Source organism: Anser cygnoides, chromosome 2 (assembly GCF_040182565.1).
Source record: "Anser cygnoides isolate HZ-2024a breed goose chromosome 2, Taihu_goose_T2T_genome, whole genome shotgun sequence".
In the NCBI taxonomy this organism is placed as follows: domain Eukaryota; kingdom Metazoa; phylum Chordata; class Aves; order Anseriformes; family Anatidae; genus Anser; species Anser cygnoides.
This window is the reverse complement of record NC_089874.1, coordinates 121,496,126-121,512,443: the sequence shown is the minus strand read 5'-3', so window position 1 is coordinate 121,512,443 and position 16,318 is coordinate 121,496,126. Positions and strand designations below refer to the sequence as shown.

General features: G+C 41.0%; 1 protein-coding gene across 1 annotated transcript in view; it reads left to right on the top strand.

Annotated features, from left to right (window-relative positions):
• The first annotated feature begins 313 nt into the window (after positions 1-313).
• The window catches only part of ALKAL1 (ALK and LTK ligand 1), a 40,163-nt gene continuing 24,158 nt past the window's right edge, over positions 314-16,318 (top strand). Inside the window, exons 1-2 of the mRNA XM_066992989.1 lie at positions 314-586; positions 1,423-1,727. Coding sequence (XP_066849090.1) covers positions 1,433-1,727 — 295 coding nt within the window. The 5' untranslated portion in view covers positions 314-586; positions 1,423-1,432. The remainder of the gene's footprint in view (positions 587-1,422; positions 1,728-16,318) is intronic.

Here is a 16,318-nt window from a genome sequence, read left to right as displayed (position 1 = left end):
TCTCTTTTGTGAATTCACCCACCAAAGACAGTCTACCACTTCCCTCGCTGTCCAAACAGAACCAAATCTGTATGCGCTCATGGCTTCTTTGTTCAGTAAGAGGGGAAAAAAATAGTTCTCCTGCTGTATTCCCAAGGGAATCCCCCTAAGTTAAAGCACATTTTAATCTCTTGAGCCGGCAGCTTTATTAGTAAGCGTTTCCCAGTCTTCGGGGAAATCTAATTTCACGAATAGATCAGAGGCTCTTCAAGCGCAGCTTTCAGTTGCCATCCACCGGGGGACAAACGGGGAGGAGGGAGTTTGTCAGAAAAGACCTTCTCTGAGCCCAAGAGTGATTACCAGAGGTGTCTCCATAGACTGCCACCCACCTAAAGTCGATAGTACTTGAATGAGTACTCCGGTACGGACTATATAAGAGAAGCGCATGGCCCTGGAGGGCGCATCCCCCCTCCTCGGGCTCAGCGCCGACCGCCCCGCTCCGCGCCCGGCGGAGCCTCCGAGGGGACACGGGCTCTCGGGCGACGGCAGAGGACGTCTGTCCCTGGCCCGCGGCCGCTCGCCGGGGTTTGCCCGTGCTTGAAGGAAGGTAAGCTGCCACCTCTTCGGAGGGGGCGTCCCGGCCCTTCTGGAGCCGGGGGTCCCCGCGCCCCTGCTCCTCCAGCGCCGGCTCTTCCCGCGGCTCTGCCGGGCGGCGGACGGACGGATGGACGGACGGGCAGAGGGTCCCGGGCCGTCGGGGAGAGCCGTCTCCCCAGCGGCTCCGATTAACTCTTTCGCCCAAAGAGGATTTGCGAGCGAGGCCAAGTATAAAGCAGTTGGTAGAGAACCGAATTCTCCTGCCTCCCCCTTAATCCGAACCGTTGGCTATAATTAGGCTAGCTTACTTAGGGGCATTACGGAGCCTCAGCCCCGTGTAACTGGGTTTGCCCTTTACGCCCTGCTTCGCGGCGGTTTCCGATGCGACTCGCCACAAACTCAGCTCCGTGCGGCTGTCCTTCTGTCCGCTCCCGCCCGGGAGCCGCCGTGCCGAGCCGTACCGAGCCGTGCCGTGCCGTGCCATGCCGAGCCGTGCCGTGCCGCCCCGCTTCGAGGGCGAAGGACGGAGGCAGCCCCCATCGCAGGACCCCCGGGGGGCAACGGCGGCCGAGCAAATCCCCCGCAAAGCCCCGCAGCGCGCTCCGTGCGGGGGGGCTAATGCCTTTCCCCTAATCCTTCTTCATCACCGGGGAGCCGGCGGAACGCGGCGGGGGCTGCCCGGGGGCTGCCGGAGCCGGCCCTGGGGGTCCCGTCGGGGCCCCGCATCCCGCCGCCATCCCGCGGGGTCGGCGTGCGGGAGCCTGGGCGGCCGCGGCATGGGGGGCGGGCGGGGGGGCTGCGGGCCGGGCCCGGAGCTGACCGCCTTCGCTCTCTGCCTCCTCCCAGCGCCGCAGAGATGCGAGGGGCGAAGAAACGCCAGGCGCTGCCCGCCATCGTGCTCCTGCTGCTGGCCTCGGCCCCGCCGCCGCCGGGCGCCGAGGGCAGGGACGTGCCCGCCACCGGAGCCGAGCGGGGGGCGCTCCTCGACCTCCTCCTGCAAGCCCTGGGCGACGACGGCCGCCCGCTGCCCCCCCGGCCCCCGCGGCGGGACCGGGTCATCTCCCGGCGGTACAGCGGCGGCGCCCCGCCGCCCGACCCCCGACCCATCACGGCCGCCGCCGCCGCCCCCCGGCAGCCCCCTGCGGTACGAGGTAAGGAAGAGCCGCCGCGCTGCCAGCCCCGGCCCCCGGGGAGGTTTCTTTCTGCCTTTGGTGGGGTCGAGCACTGCCGAGGGCTGCTCGGCTCCGCGCCCGCGGGGGAGCCCCTGCGCCCCAAGGGAGGTTGGGGCTGGGGGTCCCGAGGGAAGAGAGGGTCGCTCGGGCTGACCTCCAGCCTCCTCTGAGCGTGGCTCCGCGGAAGCCCCGTTCCAGATTTAGAACCGCTGCTCTGATGTGAACAAAGGGGAAAAATGATCGGGGAAGCAGATGTCCCGACGTACTCCTGTAAACTTCCTCTTCAACTCGAACGGTTCATCGTGCGATGCCTTTTTCTAGGCTCGCTGGGGTGGGCGCATAGGATGCGGTGCGTGCTGGGCACGGGGCTTGCTGCACCTTCCCGGAGGATGCTCCTGCAGGGCCGGGAGCCTTCCCTGCCACCGGCCCCGGCCAGGTCTGGCCGTGACAAGTGGGGACGGTTCAGATCCAAGCACAGCTGCGTGGTGGTGGGCACGGACTGTGCTTGGCCAGGAGGCCTGGCAGCAGGTCACCTCTGCCACAGCTAGTTTTCATGCAAAGCCATCCAAAACATTTCCTGATAGAGTGGCACTGCCTGAGGGATTCGTGGGGGTTAGGGTGGTGCAGTTCAGCAAGAAGGAGATTAAACAATGACTATCTCTTGGGCTGTAACCCACTGACTTTTTTTTTTTTTTTACTTGATGCCTGCCAGAGACCCTAGTGAAGAGAAACCAAGATGAGGGAAACTAAGAAAGTTTGGTTTCTTAGGGATTTGCCTCTCTGGAGAGCGCCCCTGTAAATAGCTAGTAGTAGGTGAAGTTGAGATGCAGCCGCCCAGAAGTCGCATGGTAGGTTGCTCATCTCTGATCAGTGGTTTATTCTGAAGAAAATTACATGCCTTATTTCATAAAGTCTTGAAATGGGGTGACAAGTTCAGAAGTTAGTAGGTGAGTAACTGAGTGGCACAGACACTCGCACAGTGTGATCATTGTACAGTCTGAGGAAACTGGACAAAAAAAAAGGAGACAAATCAAGTAAAAAATAATTAAGTTCTGGCCTTAGAAGCTTCTGCTGTGTGATCTGCCCCACGTTATTAGTTGTTTCATGGAAAGGGGTAGTAGTGTTCCTATGAATTTCTAGATTTTCTTGCTTTTTCAGAACAGGTGGTTACGGGCAGCCCAAACCAGATTGCCACAGAGTTGTATCCTGACTGAAAAATATGCTGCTGGTTTTCAGTGTGACTGGTCATGGGTGATTGTTTACTTTTGCTTAATTCTTTATGTTCTGTGGGCAAACCCTCAACGTACACTTTTCAAGGAAAAAAAAAATGCAAAAGGCCTTTTCAAGGCAGAATACAAAATACCTCATATAGGTCTTCTTTTCAAGAGAATGAAAAAAAGAAAAGTACAAACTCGAGAGCAATAGTTGCTAGTATAATGTGGCTTAGGGAAAAAGTCTGTTGTGGACAACAGTTATCTCTCATTTAAGATGTTTATTCCTAACTTAGTAGTTGCATAAAGCTCCCAAATATTTATGCAGCTTTGAAAATGAATTTTCTTGATCAGTATTATACGTAATAAGGCTTTATTTTCTGTTAACCTTTAGTTTTAATAAATATATTGTACGCTACAGGGGTGAAATTGCTGAACATCCTTAAAGGGAGGATTTCTCCAGTCGTCACTGGCACAGGTGCAGTGTCCTGTGGGCAGCCACAAAGTGAGTTTTCTCCAGTGCAGACAGGGCAGATCTAGAGCTTAAAAAACAGACAAGTTTTCATATTCGTCCCTTCTTTGAATAAAAACCAGCAAGGATACAAACTAGTATCTGTTTTGATGATATGTTTGGGGGGCAAAAAACTGTGAGGCTTTATATGCAAGTCATCAACCCTTTTCTTATAACTCCTGTCACCAGCACATTAACTGCAGCTTTATACTACAGCTGGTAGTACCTGAGCATCAGCTGAAAAGAACAGTTAATGTTCCCGTCAGTCAGGAAATGTGTTGCATTCAGCTACATACTGAGTTTAGAATCATTTAGAATCAGTTATATATTTGGATTGGCAGCTCTTATTGCAGAAAATCAGACCCGTGTTTGACTTAGAAAAGAATTGAGCAGCTCAACTGCTTCTTGCATTTGAAACGCAAAACATCCAGAGCAATGCCTTATATAGAAGAAAGAATGCAAGGAAACCCCATTTTTGTGCATTTTCCCTTTTTTCTTTTCCATGGAAAAGAAACTCTGTATTATCAATGAGCTGAATAGCAGGAGGGTTGAAATACACTTTCCCTCCTGGGCTCTGAGAACTGGTTCTAGCTTTAATCTATCCACATGATGAGCTAATTCAGGTCACTGCCCTGAATCTCCCCACATGCTTTGTATTTGATTTCAGTTTTTGGGCTTAGTTAACTTTTTGCATAGTGAGGAGAGCTGGCCTGGTGTGCCAGCAGGTGAATTCTAGGAGGCAAGTGACTGGAGCACAGGATGAAGGATGAGGAGTCAAGAGGGGATGGGACCTCATCCTTACTGCCGTGGGGACTGTACACTTAGCTCAGGCCATAATGGAAAGTCAAAGAAAGTCAATGGAAAGTCAATCATTGTGTGTCTTCAGTGAGTCTGGAAACAGAAAGGTGAGACACTAACTGTCAGGCATCCTGCTCAGGTACTGCTCATTTGTAGATACATAAAACAGAGTGTAGGACAAGACTGGTTGGTCTGTGATGCCCAGTGTGAAAGTGGCTTGCAGGCAACTCAAGGACAGGCTCTGGTGTTGAGCTGTGTCAGGGAAATAACAGCTGTGCTGTACTTCTTCTGGGTTCATTGGGGGGCAATGGAACATGACCACATAGGCAGCCACTGAAATGGGATGGACTGAAACAGCAGCACTGAAATAGGATGGATGCTCAAACCTGCATTGAGCTGTTGTGCTCCTGCCTGGAAATGACTCTTTAGGTCTTTTTCCCCTTAGGTGTCAGGGATATATCCTGTGTTGTGTATTTCTCATCCATATGAAGAGTTGTATCATGTGTCTTACAAGACCAAGAATGGCACCTACATCTGCCGTAAAGACACTCATTCGCCCATCATTCAGCTGACTTTACTTCTCCCTTTTATCCCCGCGTGTCCAAAGGCCTTCTCAGACAGATCTGTCCATTTTTTTATTTTATTTTTTTTCTTGGTGACTTCGTTAGTGAGAGTGAGCACTTACTCTGAAGACTATATTCAGAAGAAATATATATTCCAACTAATCGAAAAGCTGTCTTCATCTTCTGCTAGGATTTCTAGTAGGATGTCACTGAAAATATAAGTTGTTTCTTTGAGTTGTTATATCTAGTGGTATTAAATTTTCTGTCGTAATATACTTTACTTTGCCTGATTTCTATGAAATCTGTGTTTAAGTGTGTTTTTTATTTATTATTATTTATTTAAATTAAGTGCCTCATGCAGTTTTCAAGTGTAGTTATGAAAGCTCCTCACGGGCAGTCTTTTTCATAACTCTCCCACAGTTTCTGATGTGTAACCATGGTCGTCTTTTCATGAAGAACCCAAATACGTATTTTCACAAAGACAGGATTCAACATCAGGTTATTTTTGAATATCACATTGGGGGAACTAGAATAGTTTGTCATTCTCATGAGATTTTCTTTGTTACCTTTATCCAAACACTTTCCACAGAACCAAAATAGCTTCCATGCATTTAGATTGAAAGAAGTCTTGCGAAATAAAAAACTTTGCATTAACTGTTCTTTCCATGCATATTCCCCATGACAGTGGAGAAATGAGCTATACAAGCTTACAAGGAGTAGGGAGCTGAAATTTGTCTTTGTACTGGGAGACCAGCAAGACATTTTAAAACATTTTGATAAGTTATTTTTCAAGCATGAAGGAATGAAGATAAATATTGCTCTCGATTTACCAGTGTGTTCAAATTAGCCTCCTGAGCATATCTACTTCAGATTTAGAATAACATATCAGAGAAGAGAATTTGGGCCCCAAACTATTTAAAATCTAAGGTTAAACTTAAGAGTTCAGTTTTATGCCAAATGTCTTATACATCAGCAGAACAAAACTATACGTTGTCCCATGACATGGTGCTAATTTAACTCTTATTCAAAATGAGTTAGATTTGAAAGATAAGTTTGGGTTTATTTTAGTTTACAGTTGAATCATAACCATGCAACCTTACTTAAGGCATAAGAAAACTTTTGTTCTTTTTACTCACTTAAAAAAATCTTGTGAAAGTCCAGTGATAGTTCCAGATGGAAATCCCTAATTCTGCAAGACCCACTGTGCCTAATACTAAACTACTTCAGTGAATATAATTACAGGTCTGGAATAAAAAAGGATACAACTAAGGATACAACTAAACCTCGTCCCAAGGAAATTGTAATGTATGGTACAGTGTAATACAGAGTTCTTTGTAATATCTATGTCTTGTCCAACTATTATTCCTATTAGATTTTTTTAAGTATATTGTGTTGATAGGAATTGCTGGACAGAAAGGGATATTTAGAAGGGATAAAGAAAATGAGAGTTAATAAAAATGGCATCCTCTAAAATCATGTTTACCAAAACAGACATTACCTCAGAAATTAGCAGGATACTGGGTGAAATTGTATTAAAAGATTAATAGTTACATTAAAAAATAAATTATTTTTTTTGTTTGCTTATAGAAAATATTCCTGATTCTACATTTGAAGTTTCAAATTATTTTTACTGTGAAGTTGGTGGGTAGGTTTAATATAATCGATATTCCAAATGGTTATGGTGCTCAGTTTTCTTTATTTTTATTGGGATAGGCATGATAGGTGTGTAAATTATAATGCTGCATATATAAAATACAGTAATTAGGAGAAAACTTGTTCTCATAGAATTAACAAGATGAATGGATCATTGGATATAAGTCCTCTCAGAAGAACACCTGTATATACCCACTAACTTGGACATTGAAAGTGGTATAGATGCCATGGTACAACATGTTGCTCAGGCTAATCGTTATTGAGACAAGGTCAGAGGGGATCTATCTCTCCACACCATGATGCAGAAATCTTAACGGTCCCAATAAGTTCAGTGGAAATAACCACTGTCTCAGCTGGTACCAAGATTAGGTGTCAATCCTACCCAAAAAATGCAAGTAGGCAGGGTAGATTTTTGTTACATAGTATTTTATTTGGATGAGGAGAGAGAATTACTGTTCATTAATTACATTGATAGTATTTTTATCTCAAAGTCATACTCAAATTTTCTGTGATAAATTCTCCTAGCAAGTTGATATTGGGCACGTTATGACCCATTACTTATTGTTTCCTGTAATAAATATACAGTTCCATACCTCCAAGTTACAATTCTGCTAAGTGCATATTTGTAATATATACCTTTCCCAGCATTTTTGCTATTTTTAATAGAATGATCATTGACTTTACTGCCTTTCATTCAATTCAGTTGTTAATTATCACCATCACTTCCTTCCAGAATATGTTACGTTTGTATTAGTTCTCCAGACTTTAAGATGTCAATGATCTTGGTGCATCTAGTTTGCATGCCAGCTTTCTTAGTTTCTTGTTTAAATTAAGCCCCAAATGCTGCAGAACATCTATGCTCTCTCAACCTTCAGTTCCATTTAAGGGCTGATATCTATCATTGCGTCCAGCTCCTTCATGGATATGACAACTTTATAACCCGTAACTCTGCTGCTGCATTTCTTGCCTCAACTGCAAGGCAAGTTCTTAGGTTTATTGTACAACATGTCTTCTAATATTAATTCTGTGTATTTGGCAAGCATGATTACCAGGCAATAGAACTAGGCTGCTGAACAGAAGATATCTGAAATCTAGGATAAGCCAGAGATCTTCTTTATCGTGGTGGAGAACTTTGAGCCCATGGATGAATTCTGATAGCTAATGAGTGAGCAAGAGCAAAACTAATTCTTGTCAATTTGTAATTGATATGTACATTGGGATTTAAAATATAATGAAGGTCATCAGAATAGTCCTTCAAATGAAATGATTCCACTGGTTTTCCAAGGGCCTCTGCTCTAACTTCCGTTATACACAGTGCAAACCAAGGCTGCTCAACAGTTTCCGAATCTATGTGACATTGCATGCTGTTCTGGCACCTGAAGGAAGAAACTGTGGAATTGCAGTACACTGGGCAGAAAGTATTTCAGATGGTAGTATGCTGTAATGAGGGGCAAAATACAATGATAGCATATGCAAAAGCTCTTTTTGTTGAGCTGCTATTGACAACAACAACAACAACAACAAAAAACAGTGACTTCTTTATTCAATAGGGAGAGATTTTTTGGTTTTCATTTTAGTCCATTTTTGTATTTAAAAAATGCATCTTGTATTTAGCATGACAATATAAGCAATTAATACTATGTACAGTTCTAGCCCCAGAAAAATGAATATCAGAATTCTTACTGAATTACGCCAGGTTTATACCTGAAGTGCACCAGTACTCCTCCAATATGCAGAGAAGTGAGCAACAAAAAAAACAGAGGTTTCACTTCAAAGTAGATCCAAGTACATAACTGTCTGTAATCCAGGAACTATGGCATTCATTTTGAATTAGACTAACTTGGTACTGTGCCTGTGAGCAAACTAAAGAGTTGAGATATTTTTTTTTTTTTTTTTTTTTTTTCTTTCTTGTAGACATGAAGTTCTGATTATCACAAAATAAAATAAAATAAAATAAAAAAGTGTCAGGTCTCAGTGTTTTACTAGTTTGTTATTTCAGGTGTTAATCTGCTAGGGAAAGGCTCTGAGGTGTGAAAGAGTGGTAGTACGGAAGTGTAAGGCTTTGTAGGATATTTATTGTTTAGCAAATACGTATGGGCCTTGAAAATACGCTGCTTCATATCTAGAGATTATTTTAAGCTTTTAAAATAAATATGTATATATGGAGAAAGATTTAAGAAGATGAGAAGTGTAAATATATGTATGTCCAACATATAGGCACACACCCTCACACATACACTTTCTGTGTAGGACAATAACCATTGGAAGGCCGCAGAAAGAAAAGGGAGGCTGACTTGATTTCCAATGCATAGTGCCACTGCCATCCTTGGGATCATGAACTATCAATCATTAATTCTTAAAGATGCTCTCTCCAAGTGCCCAGAAAGTAGTTTTGGGGGAAAGAGGGAATATCTCTATATTGTGCTACACGTGTTTTCTCGAGAATTAAAATTTTCAGTGGTATATTATGCATAAACAAGCAGAGTTACATAGAACAAGATTTTTTTTTTTTTAATTAGAAAAAAGCATATTCTCTGGGGCAGTTGTGTTTTTATTGTCAAAACTTCAGCAGCTGCATACAGTCCATCCCATGAGATCACAAGTGAAACTTAACTCTAGTGAGGAAAATATGTCAAAAATGAAATTTGAAAATGATAAGAAGAAGATATATAATGGAAAGCATTTTGCTAGAAAGAGTCTTTCTTCTGTTAACCTCAATTCATGGTTAGGCATTTCTATTCAATTTAAGGATGCATACTTCATTTTGTCACTTGTGAATTAGAGGTTACTACTTCAGTGGAAGTTCTACAGGCTATTGTCATTTGTGTTTTGGGCATTATTTAATGTCGGTCAAATGGAAAATGTTTGCTCCAGTGAGAGAATTGATTGAATATTGATTATATACTGAGGGTGCAATTCTTTATCTGTAGGGTATAAACAGAATTTAACACATGAAGGATCTAAGCATTTCATTGGTTAGTGGCCATATTTATATTATTCTATGTTTTATTATGTCTACTGCGCAAAAAATCATTGATGTGCCACTAATTGCTCCAATGTTTTTACAGAAACAGTGCCTAAAAATGTTTAACACCGATGGAACAAAGAATATCTAAACACTTTATTTATTTATTTATATTTAAGTCTATTAGGTCTTTGTCAATTGAAGTAAGTTGGCTAGATTACATTTTAGTACGTTCTCTTACTATAGGAGTCTATGGGTTGAAAATAAACTTTTAATTTTGCATCATTAAAACAATTATTGTAATGTTCCTTGCCGATCTTATACAACTTTAGGAGGAATACGGCACAAATTTAATCAAGACTTTGTTTAAATTATGTTCCCCTTTTGACTTGAACCTGCAATATAAAGGAAAGAAGTAAAAGCAAAACCCTACTAGAAAGCATTAAACTCTTTTTTCCTTAACCCTTACTGTTTATGATGTCAAACTATATGTGCTTCAGTAGAAGGAACATTTGAAATGAAGTGTTCAGAAATGTATCCTTATCAGTATATGGGACAATACTGGATATATGCCCCAGATTAATTAAAAACCTTGAATCCCATTAAATTAAAATAGTTGAGGAAATAGCTGTGATGTTACTACTGTAATTGTGATAAACTAATTACTTCTTCCTTGTCTTTTATTGGCATAGCATACCTAACATGAGATGCTTCTCATTTGTTTTTGAAATTTTAATAACTGACAATGTTTTTGTTTATTTGTTTGTTTTTAAATCATATGCAGTAATGTTTACATCCCCATACGTTTCCGTGAACATCATCATAATAATTTTACAAGGAAATAAACTTTATTCTTGTATGCTATGCGTGTGAAAGATCTCAGAAACATACTTTTAAGAATTATGTTTTAATTTTGTCTTCATAAAGCTAGTTATTCACTTCTACCTTGGTGAAGGATCAATAGCAACAGCTTTGTCCCTGTGTGATGGAGCCAGTCCCTTGGCTATAGAGCTGATCACCCACAACACCTCATGCAGACTGATGTAGACATCAGTTTATGCTGGCTTCCAGTTTAGGCTTTGTATCACCTCTGACTGACAGCCCCCATGTACAGATTGTTCTCTTGAGACTGTAGTCATCTACATGAGCTTCCAGCTGCTTCTCCCAGAACCAAGCAAGGTAAATCATTAAAAATTGAGTATATGTCATGATGTTGATCTTGATCAAGATGCAGAGAAGTGATGGCCATTCTAGAGCGCTAGTTTCTCTTGAGTGGAAAGATGATGCATCATGATATAAGTGATTATGTAATTCATATTTATTACTACCTAATTCAGTGTGTTTATATGGTTCAGTTAATAGGGAAAAAGAGTAAAAAAAAAAAAAAAAAGTAATCTCTTCCTTCACAGTTGTGGTCAAAGTACAAATATTTTTAGACACTAGAATTCCAAAATTTCCAAATTTAATGTTAAGATTTTTTTGAAATGAGACAGCATAGTTTTCAGGTCCACCTCTTTATCCTCTTTCACAGAATCACAGAATCATCTAGATTGGAAGAGACCTCCAAGATAACCTAGTCCAACCTCTGACCTAATCCTAACAAGTCCTCCACTAAACCATATCACTAAGCTCTACATCTAAACATCTTTTAAAGACCTCCAGGGATGGTGACTCAACCACTTCCCTGGGCAGCCCATTCCAACGCCTAACAACCCTCTTGGTAAAGAATTTCTTCCTAATATCCAAATTAAACCTCCTCTGGTGCAACTTTAGCCCCTTCCCCCTCGTCCTGTCACCAGGCACGTGGGAGAACAGACCAACCCTCACCTCGCTACAGCCTCCTTTAAGGTATCTATAGAGTGCGATAAGGTTGCCCCTGAGCCTCCTCTTCTCCAGGCTAAACAACCCCAGCTCCCTCAGCCTCTCCTCATGAGACTTGTTCTCCAGACCCCTCACCAGCTTTGTTGCCCTTCTCTGGGCTTGCTCGAACACCTCGGTGTCCTTCTTGTAGTGAGGGGCCCAATACTAAACATGGTACTCAAGGTGCGGCCTCACCAGAACTGAGTACATGGGGACAATCACTTCCCTAGTCCTGCCATAGGAAAACTGGGATATTTGGTAAAGGAAATTTAGGAAAAATATTTTCAGAACTCATCTTTTACATCATGGACAAAAGCTCATTGCCAAAATATACCAATGTGAAGATTTCTTGTGTTGTCCTTTGAAACATTCTGGTTTGGAAGACAATCTGAAGCAGGCTAATAACAGACATTTTATACCACAGGCCTAAAGTTTGGATGGACCTGTTAGTACCAATTTAGCAAGACATATCTTACAATTTGTGCTTCCCCTTATTATGTGATCAAATCCCAAATTTGCCTGTGAAGTTAATATACAAAGGTTTTCTCACCATTATGAGCTATTTTCCAAATGTTAGGGAAATTGATGATCTTCTGGAAAAGGGATTACTACAAAATAAATCATGTGTGGAAATGACCGGGGCAGGTGTAACAAATTCTACACCCAGATGTACTACTCATGAACAGAGTAATTCTACATTACCTGCATGGTGGCATCACTCCATGTGTACATATGTGATTCAACTTCACAGAACTAAAGATCCCTTATCTAAGCTTCAGTCAGGGCTTTCAGAATCCTTAGAACAGATACAAACTGCATATTTATCCTGAAGTCTGCCTACCCAGATCAGCCCCTTCAGAAAGGCCTTGCTTCTCCTTCTTTATGTCTGTCTAGAGCAGCAACTCTTTTCTTGTTAGAGTAAGGAGTAGAGCAAGGAACCTTAGATTAGATAGAAGACTTCTTGAATGTTGGGAGTAACATGGTTTGTGCTGACCCAGTTCCTTTTCTTTGCAGTTACTCTCACCATCTCTGAGTACCAGAATATTATAACAGGGAAAGCAGTATTAAGAACCAGAGAAGCATAAAACTATCTCAGTTTCAGGATGTGGAAAGTGTTTTCTTATTTATTTATTTATTTAAAGGCCAAAGATTTCTGCCTGGAAAATTTTGGCCCAGTGAAATGTATGGTTTACACGTGTTTTACTCCTGATTATGTTTCTTCAAAAGACCTTGAATATCAGTGTCTAAATAGCTCAATAGCTCACTATGCTTGATGTATTTATATCTCATACTCAAAATATTTTGATTTCAGTTATCATTTCTAAGACATCTCCTCCTGTATGTGATAGAGTAAAATGACCGTAGCCTGGGTATAAATCTAGCATACGTTCACGAGGAACACCTTTAAGATAGCAGTTTGGAATAAGTGAGAATCTATGGGTTATTAATCTACTATGATAGTTCTGAATCTGTTTTAATTCAGAAAGAAATAGAAACATTTCTAAAATTAGCATACGAAATGTAAAGTACAGTTAAACATTACCATTTACACAGCAATCAACCTGGAGCCTATTCATCTTTCAAAAAGACCGGGACTTAATTCATCTTTGGCAAACTCAATTCCATTTCCTTTCACTCCAACAGAGTTTGCCTATGTTTGTCAGTGCTGAGTTTGGCTTGTATGCAGTTGAGCACGTCATCAGCTTTCATTCAGATGATTTAACTAGTTCATATATTTCTTTTGATGTATTGCAGCTGTTCATGTATTTGATTCATGTAAATATTCTAGAATCTACATTTATTAGCAGCCACGATAGCTAAAACAGAATACTTTCATAGAGTGTTGCAGAATTGCAAAAAGTGAATTTCCTCTTCATATTTATCAATATCTAGTCTCTGTATCTCGTTCTAAGAGTAGTACTGCCTTCAGTCAAGAGCTCTCCAATAACTTTCCAAATGTAGTTTGGAGTCTGTGGATTCAGCTGAAATATCTGCCTTAATAGTTAAGTGATTCCAAGTAGCTGATAATTGAATAGAAATTGTTTTTGTTATAGAAAAGATATGAATAGGAAAAATACAGCTTCAGTAAATTAATGCCTTGAATAGTTTGACCAATCCTACCTATATGTCTCATTATTATTATTATTATTATTAATTATTAATTGTCTTTTTATATTTTAATGAACAATTACTATTATAATACATCTTTCCTCTTGGAGATGGTGAAGTACTTATTCACAATTTAGTATTCAAAATAGCCGGGGTTTCATAATGTTTGCCATTTGAATTCCTTGAGGGATATCTTAACCTCTTGATTGGACTCTCTTAGGGGAAAACAAACAAACAAGCAAACAAACAAAAGCCACCTGCATAAACTCAAACATCATGTCTGTAATTATTTTGAGACTTTTTTTTTGATTTTCAAAATAGACGTATTTCAATGTTTTACATGTCTACATCTGACAGGAGAGAAAAAAAATGGGGGGTGCATTTGAATTATGCACGTAGTACTTATCTATATATGTGTGTTGCTAGTCAAGGGGCTAGCAATACAAACAATGGTCGCTATTTTTTTTTCAATTTTTTTCAGATGTAAAAGTTGCCAGATTATATTAATCTAGGTCTATATCTGTATACATTCCAGTTTTGTTTTCTAGGGTGATCACTAATCGTAATAGAAGAAAAGTAATCGTATACACTAGATTTGGCTTATTTCTTGATCCCACAGTATTTTCTGATAGAAATGGGGATTTACAGAGAAGAGGAAAAGCAAATCCTTGCTTCTTAATGTTCTTTTGCGAAACGAATATAAAGGTCTCCACAGGCAAGGATTAACTAATACAAATATGCTTTCTTAGCAGCTATTGAAGAATTACTAATAAACATCATTATAACTGAGTTCAAGATATTCAGCCTTGTAAATATATCCTGTTATAATTTCATTATGGTTGGCTGAAGCCCTAGGAGAACCCCACATTGTTCAGTCTTAATGAATTATTGGAAAGTGGCTGATTAGAAAGCATTGGATCAGAAGGGACCGTTGCATTCTGAATATTACTCTCTTTGATGTTGTTTACCTCCCAGGTTGACTCATTTCCTTGGCCAGAAATCTTAGTACACGAAGCTGTGTGCCTAATCTGCTGGGCCATTATATGCCAGTGCAAGTCCAGAAGCCAGATGTGATAGGTTTATGCAGATTTCTTTCTTTTTTTTTTTTTTTTTTTTTTTGTAGATTTAATGTTCATTGTAAGTGTTCATGCAAACTCACACTTTAGAATATGATTCTGACCAGAAATGGGGCACAACTTCATTGCAGCTAAAGAGAATACAACAAAAGAAGTGGGGTGCCCAAACAGAAACTTAGAGTCTCCTTAGGTTAGACACACCATATTTACTTCCCTGTCTGCTGTTTGGGTTTGAGGTCTGCTTGCTTCCTGCTTCCAGTTACTTCTGAACTCAATAACTTCATCTGGTCAAGGCAGAGTGTGCACTGTAATATCTGTTTGTGACATTCCAACCACTGCACACTGCTGGGTAAGAGCTTGGGCCTGTGCTATGCATCAGCATCGACTTGATCTTTGTCTTCCAGAGAACTCCAGAGTTTTGGTGACAAAGCAAAAGCACAGACACAAGGAATTGGAATGTTGACAGTGAGTACATCTTGAGACTGGAGTCAGAGCCTTGATGAATTCCTTGACAATGTAAGCATAGCTAAAGAGATGTAGGTTTGAATACTTGGTGACATCTTCACAGTGGTTCAGTGTTGTTCCACTACTTTCCACATCACATATACAGAGCAGTCCTTCTGTAAGGATTCACTTTTCCCAGCAGATCAGTCACACAGTGGGACATTACTTCAGGTAAATTCAAAAAAGAGCAGCAGTAAACTGCATCCTGATTTTTTTAATCTACTTTAAAAGCTACACTTGTTTGAAGATATTTCCATTGCCATTGCGTATGTCACCTAAAATAATGTAAAAGGAACAGCCATTTAACCACAAGGTTCCACACTCAGGCTGTGGTTGACAGTCACTCAATTTGATGAAACTGTGTTTTTTCAGTTGAATATTTCTTCAGGCTACCTCTCAGTACAACCTCTGCCATCTTGGGGTGGGGAAGGGGTTTGAGCATTTGGCTTGCTTGGATTGAGGGCCGTTTCTTTAAAGATCACCTTACAATATGCTCAAATTCTTAAGCATGGCCTCCACAGATAGGAGGAACCTATATTTTAAAGGTCCAGAGCTTTCTGGGTGTCTCACTGATAGCACACCTCAGACAAATCTTCAATTTTGTCTTCTGAAATACCACAAAAGGAGCATCATACTACACTATGTTTTCACATTATATACAATAGCTTCTGGATTATTTTAAATTAAGCAGACAGCTTTAATTTGAAGAGTATGCAGGCTAAAAGTATTTGAAGCATGGTAACCAATGTTGTAGTCAGGCCTCTTATTCTTTCACATAAGATGGCTAAGGTTCAGAGGGTGCAAAGGAGGAGGAAATAACATGAAAGCTGGTTTTGCCAGACAGGTAAAGACTTATTCATGCTGGGAGAATCTCCAGCTGGGAATATCCACGGTTGTTACAGCCTTTGTGCCACCAGAATAGAAAAAAGGGTTAGCTCAGAGAAGAGAATCTGGCTCAAAGAACTTAAAATAAATATCAGATGTCAGAGCTGTGACTTAATTGTTTAGCTAAGTAGATCATGTGAATTACACACAGATTGAGGACCTGTTTTTGCTTCTATTGAAATCAAGGAGAACAGAATCAGGCCACGCTCTCCTTCCAGTGTCTTTCAAACATCAGAACTGTTACTGGAGTGTATGACAGCTTCTAGAATCATTTTTGTACCAGTCAGAAATCCTAGAGAGCTGCTAGTATGCAATTTGTGTTTTATTATTGTGGACATAGGCTAAGACTTTAAACAGAATGTATGACATAGGCTAAGACTTTAAACAGAATGTATTTGCTTAGTTGCTTTTAGTTTTTATTTCAAAATTTGACAC